This window comes from Nerophis ophidion, linkage group LG03, assembly GCF_033978795.1.
Source record: "Nerophis ophidion isolate RoL-2023_Sa linkage group LG03, RoL_Noph_v1.0, whole genome shotgun sequence".
NCBI classification, from domain to species: Eukaryota; Metazoa; Chordata; class Actinopteri; order Syngnathiformes; family Syngnathidae; genus Nerophis; species Nerophis ophidion.
This window is the reverse complement of record NC_084613.1, coordinates 2,471,517-2,489,353: the sequence shown is the minus strand read 5'-3', so window position 1 is coordinate 2,489,353 and position 17,837 is coordinate 2,471,517. Positions and strand designations below refer to the sequence as shown.

The following is a 17,837-nucleotide window of genomic DNA, read 5'->3' as shown; positions in this document are numbered from 1 at the left end:
TGTAAGGATACCATCATGAAAAGCACATTTAATTAAAAAAAAACGTTATTATGGTCTTACCTTTACTTATAAATGAAGTCCATGCGCAGCTCCTTCTGATCAAAAGCATGGATAACTTGTTTATAGAAGTCTTCCTTATCTTTCTTCAGTTTTAAAAGTCTCTCTGTCTCGATGGAGATCTTCCTTTATTACCTCCTGCTTCCATTGAAAGTCCAGTTTAGAAAACTGTTTTATTTTAGATATGTAATCCTCCATGTTAAAAGTGCAAGCGAGAGGAATAACTAAAGGATGGCTGCTCACTCTTGCTGCTTGTTGTCACTTCTTCTGCAGCCGAGTAGTCGCAAGAAGGATCACTAGCGCCCTCTACCACCAGGAGGCGGGAGTCATTTAATAACTCATATTTGACACACGCAGCTACGGTATATTAATAAAAACATAGCTGCTTACTTTTCTTTTTAGCATATTCAATAGCTTGGACCTTAAATCCTACTGAATAGCTCTTAATCTTCTTCCCTTTATGTGATTTCAAATGATTGAACTCAGCCTCCTCCATTTTGAAAATGATGACAGGTGAAGTCTCACTCGTGACGTGACGAGTTTGACCCGGTGGAAATTCTAGGCAGGTGCTAATTATTGGCGAAAGGAGTTTGACCCGGCGGAAATTCTAGACATGCGCTAATAAAAATAATATTTAGCGAAACGAGTTTGACCCGGCGTTAATTCTAGGCAGGCGCATACTATATACCCCGGCGGCAACTGAAGGAAATACGGTATAACGGGGGCCACACATCATTCATTCACAGGCCTGGACTTTGACACACAGGCTCCCACGGGTCCATCATTTCTATCAAGTTTAGTTATCTATCATTTTAATTGAATACGGCGAAGCTAACCATCAGGAGTTCTATAGTGGTTATTTATATGACTGTTTATGTACATATGGTACAAAGACCAGCAACTACCAATCAGGACTTGAAGGCCGTAAACATGCGTGCACTTTGTGATTATCGAGGCTGGCAAAGTTTTGGAGTTCATTTTAATCTCTCGTTGGATTCATTGACTTATTGAATATCAGCCCAGGTCTGGAATGACTGCAGTGTGATCTTCCAACCTACCTGCTCTGGACTTTGTGCTGCTTGTAGTTCTGCTGGCGGGACTTGGAGAGGAGCGACTTGTCTGCCGTCTTGTCGTCGGTCACGTCACCGAACGGCTTGAGCTTGCCTAGAAACGGGGATGTGGAAAAGGTCAGGCATGGGAAAGAAAAGCCCTGAGAAGGATAAGAAAGTTGTTGATGAAGAAGACCTGTGTGAGGTTTGTAGGACAGCGGCGAGACAGGCTGGCCTTCAGGTCAAAGGTCGCCTTCTTCTGCGTCGCTGGTGTGGAGCTGCTGGTGTTGCCCGTGAACACAAACGTTGCTTTGAGAGGAGAAAACAAAACAGGTATTTATTCATTGAGTGAAACATTTTCACCTCATTATTGTTTCTAATATACCGTATTTTTCGGACTATAAGGTGCACTTAAAATCTTTTCATTTTCTCAAAACTCGACAGTTCGCCTAATTAATGGAACACTTTTGGTTGTGCTTACGGACCTCAAAGCTATTTTATTTGGTATCTGCATAAGTCCTGAACATTTGCACGCGTCTGCCTTTGTAGTCTGTGCCGACTCCGTGGGTCGATAAGCTTCTTCTTTTTCTCCCTCTTCCTGTTATGTGACATTCATCCTCCATTTGTAATATAAAGTAGTGTAAAGTTCTTACTTATATCTGTCAGTAAACTCACCATGAAAGCCCTAAAACATACCGGTGTAGTGAGTTTACATTATTCACCTAAGGAACTTTACTTATTAGAGAGGACAGTTTTTCACGGGGACACATCTCCAGTGTTGTTGTTTCCAGGTAAATAGATGCTGCTCTGTTACTGATTGAAGTCTGAATGTCATTAAAACAGTTAGCGCCATCTTTTGACACTTCTTACACTCCCGTCCTTGCACGCTACACCGCTACAAAAAAAATGATAGCGAGAAGACGCTGTCCAAGTCCAAAATATGACCCTAATAACTCTTATGACACCCAAAATATGACCCTAATAACTCCCATGACACCCAAAATATTCCCTAATAACTCCTATGACACCCAAAATATGACCCTAATAACTCCCATGACACCCAAAATATGACCCTAATAACTCCCATGACACCCAAAATATTCCCCTAATAACTCCTATGACACCCAAAATATGACCCTAATAACTCCTATGACACCCAAAATATGACCCTAATAACTCCCATGACAACCCAAAATATGAGCCTAATAACTCCTATGACACCCAAAATATGACCCTAATAACTCCCATGACACCCAAAATATGAGCCTAATAACTCCTATGACACCCAAAATATGACCCTAATAACTCCTATGACACCCAAAATATGACCCTAATAACTCCCCATGACACCCAAAATATGAGCCTAATAACTCCTATGACACCCAAAATATGACCCTAATAACTCCATGGACACCCAAAATATGAGCCTAATAACTCCTATGACACCCAAAATATGACCCTAATAACTCCCATGACACCCAAAATATGAGCCTAATAACTCCCATGACACCCAAAATATGAGCCTAATAACTCCATGACACCCAAATATGACCCTAATAACTCCTATGACACCCAAAATATGAGCCTAATAACTCCCATGACACCCAAAATATGACCCTATAACTCCCATGACACCCAAAATATGACCCTAATAACTCCTATGACACCCAAAATATGACCCTAATAACTCCCATGACACCCAAAATATGAGCCTAATAACTCCCATGACACCCAAAATATGACCCTAATAACTCCTATGACACCCAAAATATGAGCCTAATAACTCCTATGACACCCAAAATATGACCCTAATAACTCCTATGACACCCAAAATATGAGCCTAATAACTCCTATGACACCCAAAATATGACCCTAATAACTCCTATGACACCCAAAATATGAGCCTAATAACTCCTATGACACCCAAAATATGACCCTAATAACTCCCATGACACCCAAAATATGAGCCTAATAACTCCCATGACACCCAAAATATGAGCCTAATAACTCCCATGACACCCAAAATATGAGCCTAATAACTCCCATGACACCCAAAATATGAGCCTAATAACTCCTATGACACCCAAAATATGACCCTAATAACTCCTATGACACCCAAAATATGAGCCTAATAACTCCCATGACACCCAAAATATGAGCCTAATAACTCCTATGACACCCAAAATATGAGCCTAATAACTCCCATGACACCCAAAATATGAGCCTAATAACTCCCATGACACCCAAAATATGAGCCTAATAACTCCTATGACACCCAAAATATGACCCTAATAACTCCCATGACACCCAAAATATGAGCCTAATAACTCCTATGACACCCAAAATATGAGCCTAATAACTCCCATGACACCCAAAATATGAGCCTAATAACTCCTATGACACCCAAAATATGAGCCTAATAACTCCCATGACACCCAAAATATGAGCCTAATAACTCCCATGACACCCCAAAATATGAGCCTAATAACTCCTATGACACCCAAAATATGACCCTAATAACTCCCATGACACCCAAAATATGAGCCTAATAACTCCCATGACACCCAAAATATGAGCCTAATAACTCCCATGACACCCAAAATATGACCCTAATAACTCCTATGACACCCAAAATATGACCCTAATAACTCCCATGACACCCAAAATATGACCCTAATAACTCCTATGACACCCAAAATATGACCCTATAACTCCCATGACACCCAAAATATGACCCTAATAACTCCTATGACACCCAAAATATGACCCTAATAACTCATATGACACCCAAAATATGAGCCTAATACTCCCTATGACACCCAAAATATGACCCTAATAACTCCTATGACACCCAAAATATGACCCCTAATAACTCCTATGACACCCAAAATATGACCCCTAATAACTCCCATGACACCCAAAATATGACCCTAATAACTCCCATGACACCCAAAATATGACCCTAATAACTCCTATGACACCCAAAATATGACCCTAATAACTCCCATGACACCCAAAATATGACCCTAATAACTCCTATGACACCCAAAATATGACCCTAATAACTCCCATGACACCCAAAATATGAGCCTAATAACTCCCATGACACCCAAAATATGACCCTAATAACTCCTATGACAACCCAAAATATGAGCCTAATAACTCCTATGACACCCAAAATATGACCCCTAATAACTCCTATGACACCCAAAATATGAGCCTAATAACTCCTATGACACCCAAAATATGACCCTAATAACTCCTATGACACCCAAAATATGAGCCTAATAACTCCTATGACACCCAAAATATGACCCTAATAACTCCCATGACACCCAAAATATGAGCCTAATAACTCCTATGACACCCAAAATATGAGCCTAATAACTCCTATGACACCCAAAATATGACCCTAATAACTCCCATGACACCCAAAATATGAGCCTAATAACTCCTATGACACCCAAAATATGACCCTAATAACTCCTATGACACCCAAAATATGAGCCTAATAACTCCTATGACATCCAAAATATGACCCTAATAACTCCCATGACAGCCAAAATATGAGCCTAATAACTCCCTATGACACCCAAAATATGAGCCTAATAACTCCCATGACACCCAAAATATGAGCCTAATAACTCCTATGACACCCAAAATATGACCCTAATAACTCCCATGACACCCAAAATATGAGCCTAATAACTCCTATGACACCCAAAATATGACCCTAATAACTCCTATGACACCCAAAATTATGACCCTAATAACTCCCATGACACCCAAAATATGAGCCTAATAACTCCTATGACACCCAAAATATGAGCCTAATAACTCCTATGACACCCAAAATATGACCCTAATAACTCCCATGACACCCAAAATATGAGCCTAATAACTCCTATGACACCCAAAATATGAGCCTAATAACTCCTATGACATCCAAAATATGACCCTAATAACTCCCATGACAGCCAAAATATGAGCCTAATAACTCCTATGACACCCAAAATATGAGCCTAATAACTCCCATGACACCCAAAATATGAGCCTAATAACTCCTATGACACCCAAAATATGACCCTAATAACTCCCATGACACCCAAAATATGAGCCTAATAACTCCTATGACACCCAAAATATGACCCTAATAACTCCTATGACACCCAAAATATGACCCTAATAACTCCCATGACACCCAAAATATGAGCCTAATAACTCCTATGACACCCAAAATATGACCCTAATAACTCCTATGACACCCAAAAAAAAAGTGTACCTGGAGTCTTGGTGACGGAGAAGCTGGAGGCTCTGACACACTTGGACTTCCTGTCCTCCATCGGGGTGCTGCTCACCACGTTGAAGGACATGCGGGCCGGCGTCTTCATCAGCGACATCTTGTACTCGTTGTCGGGCGTGGCCTCAGTGAACCTGTGAGTGGGCGTGGCCATGAGGCGGCGTGTGATGGACTGACTGCTTGATGACCTCACCTCACATTGATCCTGCGTGTGGAGACCACCGAGGGCTTGAAGGTCACGTCTTTCTTCCCGCAGGACATCTTTGGAGGATCTCTGCTGGCAGAAAGAAGAGTCGCTCTGCCTTCGTCTTCACTCGTCTTCTTGCTGCCGAACTTGGACGAGCGCCTCGGCTTCACCGCCTGTGTCACATGACCACGTTGTTTAATATTTTAAAACACACACGACCACGTTATTTAACATTTTAAAACACACACGACCACGTTATTTAACATTTTAAAACACACACGACCACGTTGTTTAACATTTTAAAACACACACGACCACGTTATTTAACATTTTAAAACACACACGACCACGTTATTTAACATTTTAAAACACACACGACCACGTTATTTAACATTTTAAAACACACATGACCACGTTATTTAACATTTTAAAACACACACGACCACGTTATTTAACATTTTAAAACACACGCGACCACGTTATTTAACATTTTTAAACACACACCACCACGTTGTTTAACATTTTAAAACACACACGACCACGTTGTTTAACATTTTAAAACACACACGACCACGTTATTTAACATTTTAAAACACACACCACCACGTTATTTAACATTTTAAAACACACACGACCACGTTATTTAACATTTTAAAACACACACGACCACGTTATTTAACATTTTAAAACACACACCACCACGTTATTTAACATTTTAAAACACACACGACCACGTTGTTTAACATTTTAAAACACACACCACCACGTTATTTAACATTTTAAAACACACACGACCACGTTATTTAACATTTTAAAACACACACGACCACGTTATTTAACATTTTAAAACACACACGACCACGTTATTTAACATTTTAAAACACACACGACCACGTTATTTAACATTTTAAAACACACACGACCACGTTATTTAACATTTTAAAACACACACGACCACGTTATTTAACATTTTAAAACACACACGACCACGTTGTTTAACATTTTAAAACACACACCACCACGTTATTTAACATTTTAAAACACACACGACCACGTTATTTAACATTTTAAAACACACACGACCACGTTATTTAACATTTTAAAACACACACGACCACGTTATTTAACATTTTAAAACACACACGACCACGTTATTTAACATTTTAAAAAACACACACGACCACGTTATTTAACATTTTAAAACACACACGACCACGTTGTTTAACATTTTAAAACACACACCACCACGTTATTTAACATTTTAAAACACACACCACCACGTTATTTAACATTTTAAAACACACACGACCACGTTATTTAACATTTTAAAACACACACGACCACGTTATTTAACATTTTAAAACACACACGACCACGTTATTTAACATTTTAAAACACACACGACCACGTTATTTAACATTTTAAAACACACACGACCACGTTATTTAACATTTTAAAACACACACGACCACGTTATTTAACATTTTAAAACACACACGACCACGTTATTTAACATTTTAAAACACACACGACCACGTTATTTAACATTTTAAAACACACACGACCACGTTATTTAACATTTTAAAACACACACGACCACGTTATTTAACATTTTAAAACACACACGACCACGTTATTTAACATTTTAAAACACACACGACCACGTTATTTAACATTTTAAAACACACACGACCACGCTATTTAACATTTTAAAACACACACGACCACGTTATTTAACATTTTAAAACACACACGACCACGTTATTTAACATTTTAAAACACACACGACCACGTTATTTAACATTTTAAAACACACACGACCACGTTATTTAACATTTTAAAACACACACGACCACGTTATTTAACATTTTAAAACACACACGACCACGTTATTTAACATTTTAAAACACACACGACCACGTTATTTAACATTTTAAAACACACACGACCACGTTATTTAACATTTTAAAACACACACGACCACGTTATTTAACATTTTAAAACACACACGACCACGTTATTTAACATTTTAAAACACACACGACCACGTTATTTAACATTTTAAAACACACACGACCACGTTATTTAACATTTTAAAACACACACGACCACGTTATTTAACATTTTAAAACACACACGACCACGTTATTTAACATTTTAAAACACACACAACCACGTTATTTAACATTTTAAAACACACACGACCACGTTATTTAACATTTTAAAACACACACGACCACGTTATTTAACATTTTAAAACACACACGACCACGTTATTTAACATTTTAAAACACACACGACCACGTTATTTAACATTTTAAAACACACACGACCACGTTATTTAACATTTTAAAACACACACGACCACGTTATTTAACATTTTAAAACACACACCACCACGTTATTTAACATTTTAAAACACACACCACCACGTTATTTAACATTTTAAAACACACACGACCACGTTATTTAACATTTTAAAACACACACGACCACGTTATTTAACATTTTAAAACACACACGACCACGTTATTTAACATTTTAAAACACACACGACCACGTTATTTAACATTTTAAAAAACACACACGACCACGTTATTTAACATTTTAAAACACACACGACCACGTTATTTAACATTTTAAAACACACACGACCACGTTATTTAACATTTTAAAACACACACGACCACGTTATTTAACATTTTAAAACACACACGACCACGTTATTTAACATTTTAAAACACACACGACCACGTTATTTAACATTTTAAAACACACACGACCACGTTATTTAACATTTTAAAACACACGCGACCACGTTATTTAACATTTTAAAACACACACGACCACGTTGTTTAACATTTTAAAACACACACGACCACGTTATTTAACATTTTAAAACACACACGACCACGTTATTTAACATTTTAAAACACACACGACCACGTTATCTAACATTTTAAAACACACATGACCACGTTATTTAACATTTTAAAACACACACCTGGTCAAAACTCACACACCGATTGTGACGCTGGTGCTATTATTTTTAATGACACACCCACCACATGGTGGCGCTGTTTTTGCAGCTCTACAAAAACACTCATTAGTGTCAAACTCAAGGCCCGCAAAAACCTGACAGTAAATGTCATTAAAAAATATATTTTGACAGAAAAACATAAGTACTGCTTGAAATTGTATGCCTTTTTAACTTTAATAGTATCCATTATTGCAACAAATATTACATCAGGGGTCACCAACACGGGGCCCGCGGGCACCAGGTCGCCCGTAAGGACCAGATGAGTCGCCCGCTGGCCTGTTCTAAAAATAGCTCAAATAGCAGCACTTACCAGTGAGCTGCCTCTATTTTTTAAATTGTATTTATTTACTAGCAAGCTGGTCTCACTTTGCTGGACATTTTTAATTCTAAGAGAGACAAAACTCAAATAGAATTTGAAAAGCCAAGAAAATATTTTAAAGACTTGGTCTTCACTTGTTTAAATAGATTCATTTATTTTTTTACTTTGCTTCTTATAACTTTAAGAAAGACAATTTTAGAGAAAAAATACAACCTTAAAAATGATTTTAGGATTTTTAAACACATATACCTTTTTACCTTTTAAATTCCTTCCTCTTCTTTCCTGACAATTTAAATCAATGTTCAAGTAAATGTATGTTTTTTATTGTAAAGAATAATAAATACATTTTAATTTTTCATTTTAGCTTCTGTTTTTCCGACAAAGAATATTTGTAAAATATTTCTTCAAACTTATTATGATTAAAATTCAAAAAAAATATTCTGGCAAATCCAGAAAATCTGTAGAATCTAATTTAAATCTTATTTCAAAGTCTTTTGAATTTCCTTTAAAATTTTTGTTCTGGGAAATCTAGAAGAAATAATGATTTGTCTTTGTTAGAAATATAGCTTGGTCCAATTTGTTATATATTCTAACAAAGTGCAGATTGGATTTTAACCTATTTAAAACATGTCATCAAAAATATATATTTATTGTGAGAAATCATTAAAAGGGTGAGTGTTTCCACAAAGATAAATATCGTTAATTATTAATAATAACAGAGTTAAAGGTAAATTAAGCAAATTGGCTATTTCTGGCCATTTATTGAAGTGTGTATCAAACTGGTAGCCCTTGGCATTAATCAGTAGCCAAGAAGTAGTTCTTGCTTTCAAAAAGGTTGGTGACCCCTGGATTACAGTATTATTATCATTCTTTCCAAACATGTTTTCGTCTAAATAAAAGTACTTAACTTTACAGCAAACTACCCATCAAATTTATAAAAAATGACAATACATTTTACGGTGTTCTTTACAGCAAATTACTGTAAATTTAAAATAAATAAATAAGATTTTTGCGTTAAAATTATGTTAATTGAACTGCCAATTTTTGACTGTAAAATCCAGGGTTGTTGTTTTTAACGGTGCATTACTTTAAATGTAAAGACAGTACATTTGTTTTTACGCTAGAAAAACTGGGAGCTTTTTACATGAACTCTCTTTCCCAAAACAAAAAACAGTGGTACTGTTTTTTCATTTACCATAAAAGGTTGTAAAAATGTGAAAAAATGCCATATTTTACATTAAGATGTTGTAAATGTTAAGTTTTTACTGTTTTTTTTTTGCTGCAGCTGTTACATCTACTGTAATATTGTACATGCTCATTGGGATTTGTTATATAATGTATATAATATATACAAATATATACGTATATATAATATGTAAATATTATATATGTCATATTTACACTATGTTACATTTTAGCTGAGATAGGCACCAGCGACCACAAAGGGAATAAGCCGTAAAAAATGGATGGATGGATACATTTTAGTGGACTTTATGTCTGCATTATCCTTTCCATCCTTTGTAAGTGAACTAAAGTGTGGAACAATAATGTTTGTCTAAGTCTAAAATGGACAGTCTGCTTAAAACAATTGATATAATTAATAAAGGAAATCCAGAAGCAAGTTCATACATTATTCACAGTTACAATAAAAAGCAGTTTGACATCCCTGGTCTGAAGTTCTGTAGTAAAGTCGCCATTTCATTTTGCTACAAAACACTAGAAAGGCCTGACAAGACAAACATGGCCGCTATCAAGCTACACATCTTTGGCAAGTGCAAAAATGACAGCACTATCTAGTCTTTAAGTTGTCATTTTCACAAAAACCCACAGGGGGCGCCACAATTTGTTTGAACTCCCCAAAAAATAAAAATCTTAACATAAGAGCATTAGATCTTCTTACTCGGGGACAATATCAGTAAAATACAAACCCCGTTTCCATATGAGTTGGGAAATTGTGTTAGATGTAAATATAAACAGAATACAATGATTTGCAAATCCTTTTCAAGCCATATTCAGTTGAATATGCTACAAAGACAACATATTTCATGTTCAAACTCATAAACTTTATTTTTTTTGTGCAAATAATAATTAACTTAGAATTTCATGGCTGCAACACGTGCCAAAGTAGTTGGGAAAGGGCATGTTCACCACTGTGTTACATCACCTTTTCTTTTAACAACACTCAATAAACGTTTGGGAACTGAGGAAACTAATTGTTGAAGCTTTGAAAGTGGAATTCTTTCCCATTCTTGTTTTATGTAGAGCTTCAGTCCTTCAACAGTCCGGGGTCTCCGCTGTCCTATTTTACGCTTCATAATGCGCCACACATTTTCCATGGGAGACAGGTCTGGACTGCAGGCGGGCCAGGAAAGTACCCACACTCTTTTTTTACGAAACCCAGCTGTTGTAACACGTGCTGAATGTGGCTCGGAATTGTCTTGCTGAAATAAGCAGGGGCGTCCATGAAAAACACGGCGCTTAGATGGCAGCATATGTTGTTCCAAAAGCTGTATGTACCTTACAGCATTAATGGTGCCTTCACAGATGTGTAAGTCACCCATGCCTTGGGCACTAATGCACCCCCATACCATCACACATGCTGGCTTTTACACTTTGTGTCAATAACAGTCTGGATGGTTCGCTTCCTTTTTGGTCCGGGAGACACGATGTCGAATATTTCCAAACACTATTTGAAATGTGGACTCATCAGACCACAGAACACTTTTCCACTTTGCATCAGTCCATCTTAGATGATCTCAGGCCCAGAGAAGCTGGCGGCGTTTCTGGATGTTGTTGATAAATGGCTTTCGCTTTGTGTAGTAGAGCTTTAACTTGCACTTACAGATGTAGCGACCAACTGTATTAGTGACAGTGGTTTTCTGAAGTGTTCCTGAGCCCATGTGGTGATATCCTTTAGAGATTGATGTCGGTTTTTGATACAGTGCCGTCTGAGGGATGGAAGGTCACGGTCATTCAATGTTGGTTTCCGGCCATGCCGCTTACGTGGAGTGATTTCTCCAGATTCTCTGAACCTTTTGATGATATTATGGAGCGTAGATGTTGAAATCCCTAAATTTCTTGCAATGTCACTTTGAGAAAGGTTGTTCTTAAACTGTTTGACTATTTGCTCACACAGTTGTGGACAAAGGGGTGTACCTCGCCCCATCCTTTCTTGTGCATTTTTTGGGAAGCTGTTTTTATAGCCAATCATGGCACCCACCTGTTCCCAATTAGCCTGCACACCTGTGGGATGTTCCCAATAAGTGTTTGATGAGCATTCCTCAACTTTATCAGTATTTTTTGCCACCTTTCCCAACTTCTTTGTCACGTGTTGCTGGCATCAAAATCTAAAGTTAATGATTATTTGCACACAAAACAAAAGTTTATGAGTTTTGAACATGAAATATGTTGTCTTTGTAGCATATTCAACTGAATATGGCTTGAAAAGGATTTGCAAATCATTGTATTCTGTTTATATTTACATCTAACACAATGTCCCAACTCATATGGAAACGGGGTTTGTAAAATGTTGACATTCCATATGTTTTTGTCCCGGTCCTTATTTACCATAGGTCACAAAACATATCAATAATTGATACGGGCCGACATAAAACACTAAATTCCAGCTCTACTTCCTGCATACCTTCAGCTCTTTCACGGGCTTCTGGAACAATTCCATCTTCCTGTTCTTCCTCTGCACGTACGCGTCGATGGACTCCAGCTTGTTGAACTGCGCCTCGTGGAGCTTCTTGAAATCTGCGCCACATTTGGACAAATTGACAGGGGTTTTGTGATGGGAGCGAAAGTGAAAGTGAAAGTGAAAGCAACGGCCACTTACTGGGAGTGACTGGCTTCAAAGGCTTCCTCTTGGTCAGGTCGCCTATTAAACGGGGGATCTTACCAGCCTTGGCACGGGGAACTTGGACTAAAAAGACAAATAAATAGGATTTGAATTAAAGCCGTCACAATGAATGCGTTATTTCTTCATTTTTAATCCAAAGGCGTCTGAGACCACGTCTAAACTTTGTGTTTTTGAAACTGCACCAATTTCCTCAGAATTTTCAACAAACTTGAAGTGTTTTTTCCAGAGGATTATTTGTATGTTTTCACAATGTGCTTCTTCTATTTTTGGCCAAAGTAAACAACTTGGAGTTGTCTTTATTTTGAAGTTATCAAACTATGATTTTACCATTCCGGCCCACTTGGGCATGGATTTTCCTCCATGCGGCCCCTGAGCTAAAATGAGTTTGACACCCCTGATATACGTCAAAATGACAAATATCTGCATCAATAATTTGTTGACCTCCTATTATTTTCTCTTATTTATTCAGCCCCTTTGTTCATGCCAAATGAAACAAAACATTAGTATACTATAAAAATGAATATTTAAAGGCCTACTGAAAGCCACTACTAACGATCACACAGTCTGATAGTTTATATATCAATGATGAAATATTAACATTGCAACACATGCAAATACGGCCGCTTTAGTTTACTAAATTGCAATTTTAAATCTCGCCCCAAAGTATCTTGCTGAAACGTCGCGGTATGATGACACGTACGCGTGACATCACGCATTGTAGAGGACATTTTGTTCCTAGCTATGAGTCGTCTCTTTTCATCGCATAATTCCACAGTATTCTGGAAATCTGTGTTGCTGAATCTTTTGCAATTTGTTCAATGAATAATGGAGACATCAAAGAAGAAAGATGTAGGTGGGAAGCGGTGTATTGCGGCCGCCTTTAGCAACACAAACACAGCCGGTGTTTCATTGTTTACATTCCCGAAAGATGACAGTCAAGCTTTACTATGGAACAGAGCGGTCAAGCAAACATGGTTGGATTGGACCACACACACAAAGTACAGTGTATTATGCAGCCATCATTTCAAAGAGGGCCCCTTGCGAAGGGCAGAGATGGGCATCGCCACCACCTGTCGACTGGTGCTGAAGAAAGGTGCGGGGGTGACCTTCAGGTTGTACAGGTACTACCATATAATCTCACTAAAACACTAGTAACACAATAAGCAGATAAGGGATTTTCCAGTATTATCCTAGTAAATTTGTCTAATAACATCTGAATCGCTCCCACCGTATAGTCTTTTTTTCCCCTAGTCCTTCACTCTCACTTTCCTCATCCACGAATCTTTCATCCTCGCTCAAATTAATGGGGAAATAGTCGCTTTCTCGGTCCGAATCGCCCTCGCTGCTGGTGGCCATGATTGTAAACAATGTTCAGATGTGAGGAGCTCCACAACCCGTGACGTCACGCGCACATCGTCTGCTACTTCCGGTACAGGCAAGGCTTGTTTATTAGCCACCAAAAGTTGCCAGCTTTATCCTGGATGTTCTCTACTAAATCCTTTCAGCAAAAATATGGCGAAATGATGAAGTATGACACATAGAATGGAGCTGCTATCCCCGTTTAAATAAGAACATCTCATTTCAGTAGGCCTTTAATGGTGATTAATCTGATGGTTTACCAGCATGATGCTAACCTTCATTCTCGACAGCACTCTGCACTTGAACATCTTCCAGCACCACAACCACTTGCTTGTCTGTAGTCTCCATCTTGGAGGTGGAGGACACTCGTCTCCTCTTGCCGCCATGCTGGGGTGGAGCAGCAGAGACCTTGGAGAGAGAGAACGGGTCTTGCCTTTAGCCAGCTTGCTTATGTGGATGTTTGTGATGTCATCACGTGGATGTTTGTGATGTCATCACGTGGATGTTTGTGATGTCATCACGTGGATGTTTGTGATGTCATCACGTGGATGTTTGTGATGTCATCACGCGGATGTTTGTGATGTCATCACGCGGATGTTTGTGATGTCATCACGCGGATGTTTGTGATGTCATCACGCGGATGTTTGTGATGTCATCACGCGGATGTTTGTGATGTCATCACGCGGATGTTTGTGATGTCATCACGCGGATGTTTGTGATGTCATCACGCGGATGTTTGTGATGTCATCACGCGGATGTTTGTGATGTCATCACGCGGATGTTTGTGATGTCATCATGCGGATGTTTGTGATGTCATCATGCGGATGTTTGTGATGTCATCATGCGGATGTTTGTGATGTCATCATGCGGATGTTTGTGATGTCATCATGTGGATGTTTGTGATGTCATCATGTGGATGTTTGTGATGTCATCATGCGGATGTTTGTGATGTCATCATGTGGATGTTTGTGATGTCATCATGTGGATGTTTGTGATGTCATCATGTGGATGTTTGTGATGTCATCATGTGGATGTTTGTGATGTCATCATGTGGATGTTTGTGATGTCATCATGTGGATGTTTGTGATGTCATTATGTGGATGTTTGTGATGTCATCATGTGGATGTTTGTGATGTCATCATGCGGATGTTTGTGATGTCATCATGCGGATGTTTGTGATGTCATCATGCGGATGTTTGTGATGTCATCATGTGGATGTTTGTGATGTCATCATGTGGATGTTTGTGATGTCATCATGTGGATGTTTGTGATGTCATCATGTGGATGTTTGTGATGTCATCATGTGGATGTTTGTGATGTCATCATGTGGATGTTTGTGATGTCATCATGTGGATGTTTGTGATGTCATCACGTGGATGTTTGTGATGTCATCACGTGGATGTTTGTGATGTCATCATGTGGATGTTTGTGATGTCATCATGTGGATGTTTGTGATGTCATCATGTGGATGTTTGTGATGTCATCATGTGGATGTTTGTGATGTCATTACCTCGTCCAACTTGGCTTCGTCCTCAGTAGAAGGCTCGTTCTCCACATCGGTCCTTTTGTTCTTCGCTCTCCCTCGACGTGTGTTCACAAACACCGGGGGTGCGTTACAAATCTCAACATCAAACTCCTCTTTCTAGAAAACATGGTTGAAATCAATGTTTAAACAAAATATTAGCGTACTATTTTTGACGAACCTTATGTGTTTTTTGTTTTTTTTTACCTTTTCTTCCTGTGTGTTCTTCTGTTGATCAAAATGCTGCTTGAGGGCTTTCAGTAACTTATCAGCCTGTTTGCACACACAATGGATCAGTTAGGACAATTAAATCATTCAACACAAGCGAGCAAACCAAGACACTCAGCGTAGTTTTTGTTCATTTTAGTTTCATGAATGACAAAGAACAAAAACAATTGGTACACCATTCATTTAATTTTCAACGACAAAAAAAATTATATTATATTAAATTATATTTCTAAAAACATTCATATCTAAAAAAAACAGTACACAAGACCACCACCTCTCCACAGTCTTGTTTTTAAAACGACCACTTCCGGTGAAAACATTTTTTGGGTGATTGTCATTTCCATTACATGTAATATACATGCTTTAAAAACAAAAAACAAAAAAAAACAATTAAAAAAAACGTTTTATTTTTCAATTTAATTGTTTGTATGGGTGTAATGGTACACAAAAATTTCGGTTCGGTACATACCTCGGTTCAGAGGTCCCGGTTCAGTTCATTTTCAGCACAGTAAGAAAACAACAAAATGTAATTTTTTTGTTTATTTATTCACCAAATTTGCAAAATCTTCCACCACAAATATTTTTCTTACTGGAATATTTTATGTGACGTAATCGTAACCTTGGATGGGTCAATAATTCATAATAACATTGATTTTGATTCAATATTATATTTTGAGCAATGACATTTTGAAAGAAAAAAAAAACTGCTTAGTTTTTAGTCAACATTGCAACTTGTTCTAAATTACATTTATCTTTCAAGCTTTTTTATTTCACTTCTGTTATCAATCAATGTTTACTTATATAGCCCTAAATCACTAGTGTCTCAAAGGGCTGCACAAACCACCACGACATCCTCGGTAGGCCCACATAAGGGCAAGGAAAACTCACACCCAGTGGGACATCGGTGACAATAATGACCCAGTGGGATGTCGGTGACAATGATGACTATGAGAACCTTAGAGAGGAGGAAAGCAATGGATGTCGAGCAGGTCTAACATGATATCTTTTTGTTTATTTTAATAGTATTTTTAGAATGTGCTTTTAAAACATTAGTTGTGGGCCGCAAAAGACCTCCGGGGCACACTTTTGACACCCCTGCTATAGATAATAAAAAATTAAATCTGATAAATCAATGCATAAAAAGCAGAGCCTGGCGACGCATGCGCGTTTATCATAACTCTCTCGCTCTCTGCCCCTCCCTCACGAATGTTGCTATGCGCACAATGTTTAGTTTTGTTTACCCCTTCTTAACCCATTACCTCTCTGCTTGGCACTCAGCATTAAGGCTTGGAATTGGGGGTTAAATCACCAGAAATGATTCCCGGGCGTGACCACCGCTGCTGCTCACTGCTCCCCTCACCTCCCAGGTGGTGATCAAGGGTGATGGGTCAAATGCAGAGAATAATTTCGCCACATCTAGTATGTGTGTGACTATCATGGGTATTTTAACTTTAACTTTAAAGTCCCAACAGGCACGCCGCAGTAATTATTCACACTTTTACATTGATAATGAAACTTTGCGCGTCTGGAGATGAAAAATAATCACTTTGGTCCGTTTCTGTGTACTAGGAATTTTAAATTGTATTTATTATGAAATATAAAAAGACGTAGTTCGTGCTCAACTGCACAAATAATAAGAACACTTCGTTTTTTTTAGTTTTCTTTTCAAACGGAGATTGAGTTGTTTCCAATGAAGAAATCACGGACAAAGAGGCTTTCTTACCTTCAAATTAGCCTTGAGGCCGAGCTCTTTTGCGAGGCTGCGCAGTTCCGCGTATTTCATAGAATCCAAATCCATCTTTAAAAGTAGATTTCGATGAGAACTAAAAGTAGAATCAAGCAGGAAAGCGCACAGGAGTTGGAGGCTCCAATAATTCAGCACAACTAACGGCTGAACTACTCAGATTCAAAACA

General features: G+C 38.1%; 1 protein-coding gene across 1 annotated transcript in view; it reads right to left on the bottom strand.

The window, feature by feature from the left end:
• Nucleotides 1-17,837, bottom strand: part of nusap1 (nucleolar and spindle associated protein 1) — a 20,265-nt gene extending 2,428 nt beyond the window's left edge. Inside the window, 11 exon segments of the mRNA XM_061893908.1 lie at nucleotides 1,116-1,221; nucleotides 1,303-1,329; nucleotides 1,332-1,415; nucleotides 5,389-5,540; nucleotides 5,600-5,766; nucleotides 12,596-12,708; nucleotides 12,791-12,877; nucleotides 14,449-14,581; nucleotides 15,684-15,815; nucleotides 15,903-15,968; nucleotides 17,647-17,837. Of these exon segments, the coding sequence (XP_061749892.1) occupies nucleotides 1,116-1,221; nucleotides 1,303-1,329; nucleotides 1,332-1,415; nucleotides 5,389-5,540; nucleotides 5,600-5,766; nucleotides 12,596-12,708; nucleotides 12,791-12,877; nucleotides 14,449-14,581; nucleotides 15,684-15,815; nucleotides 15,903-15,968; nucleotides 17,647-17,721 (1,142 nt within the window). The 5' untranslated portion in view covers nucleotides 17,722-17,837.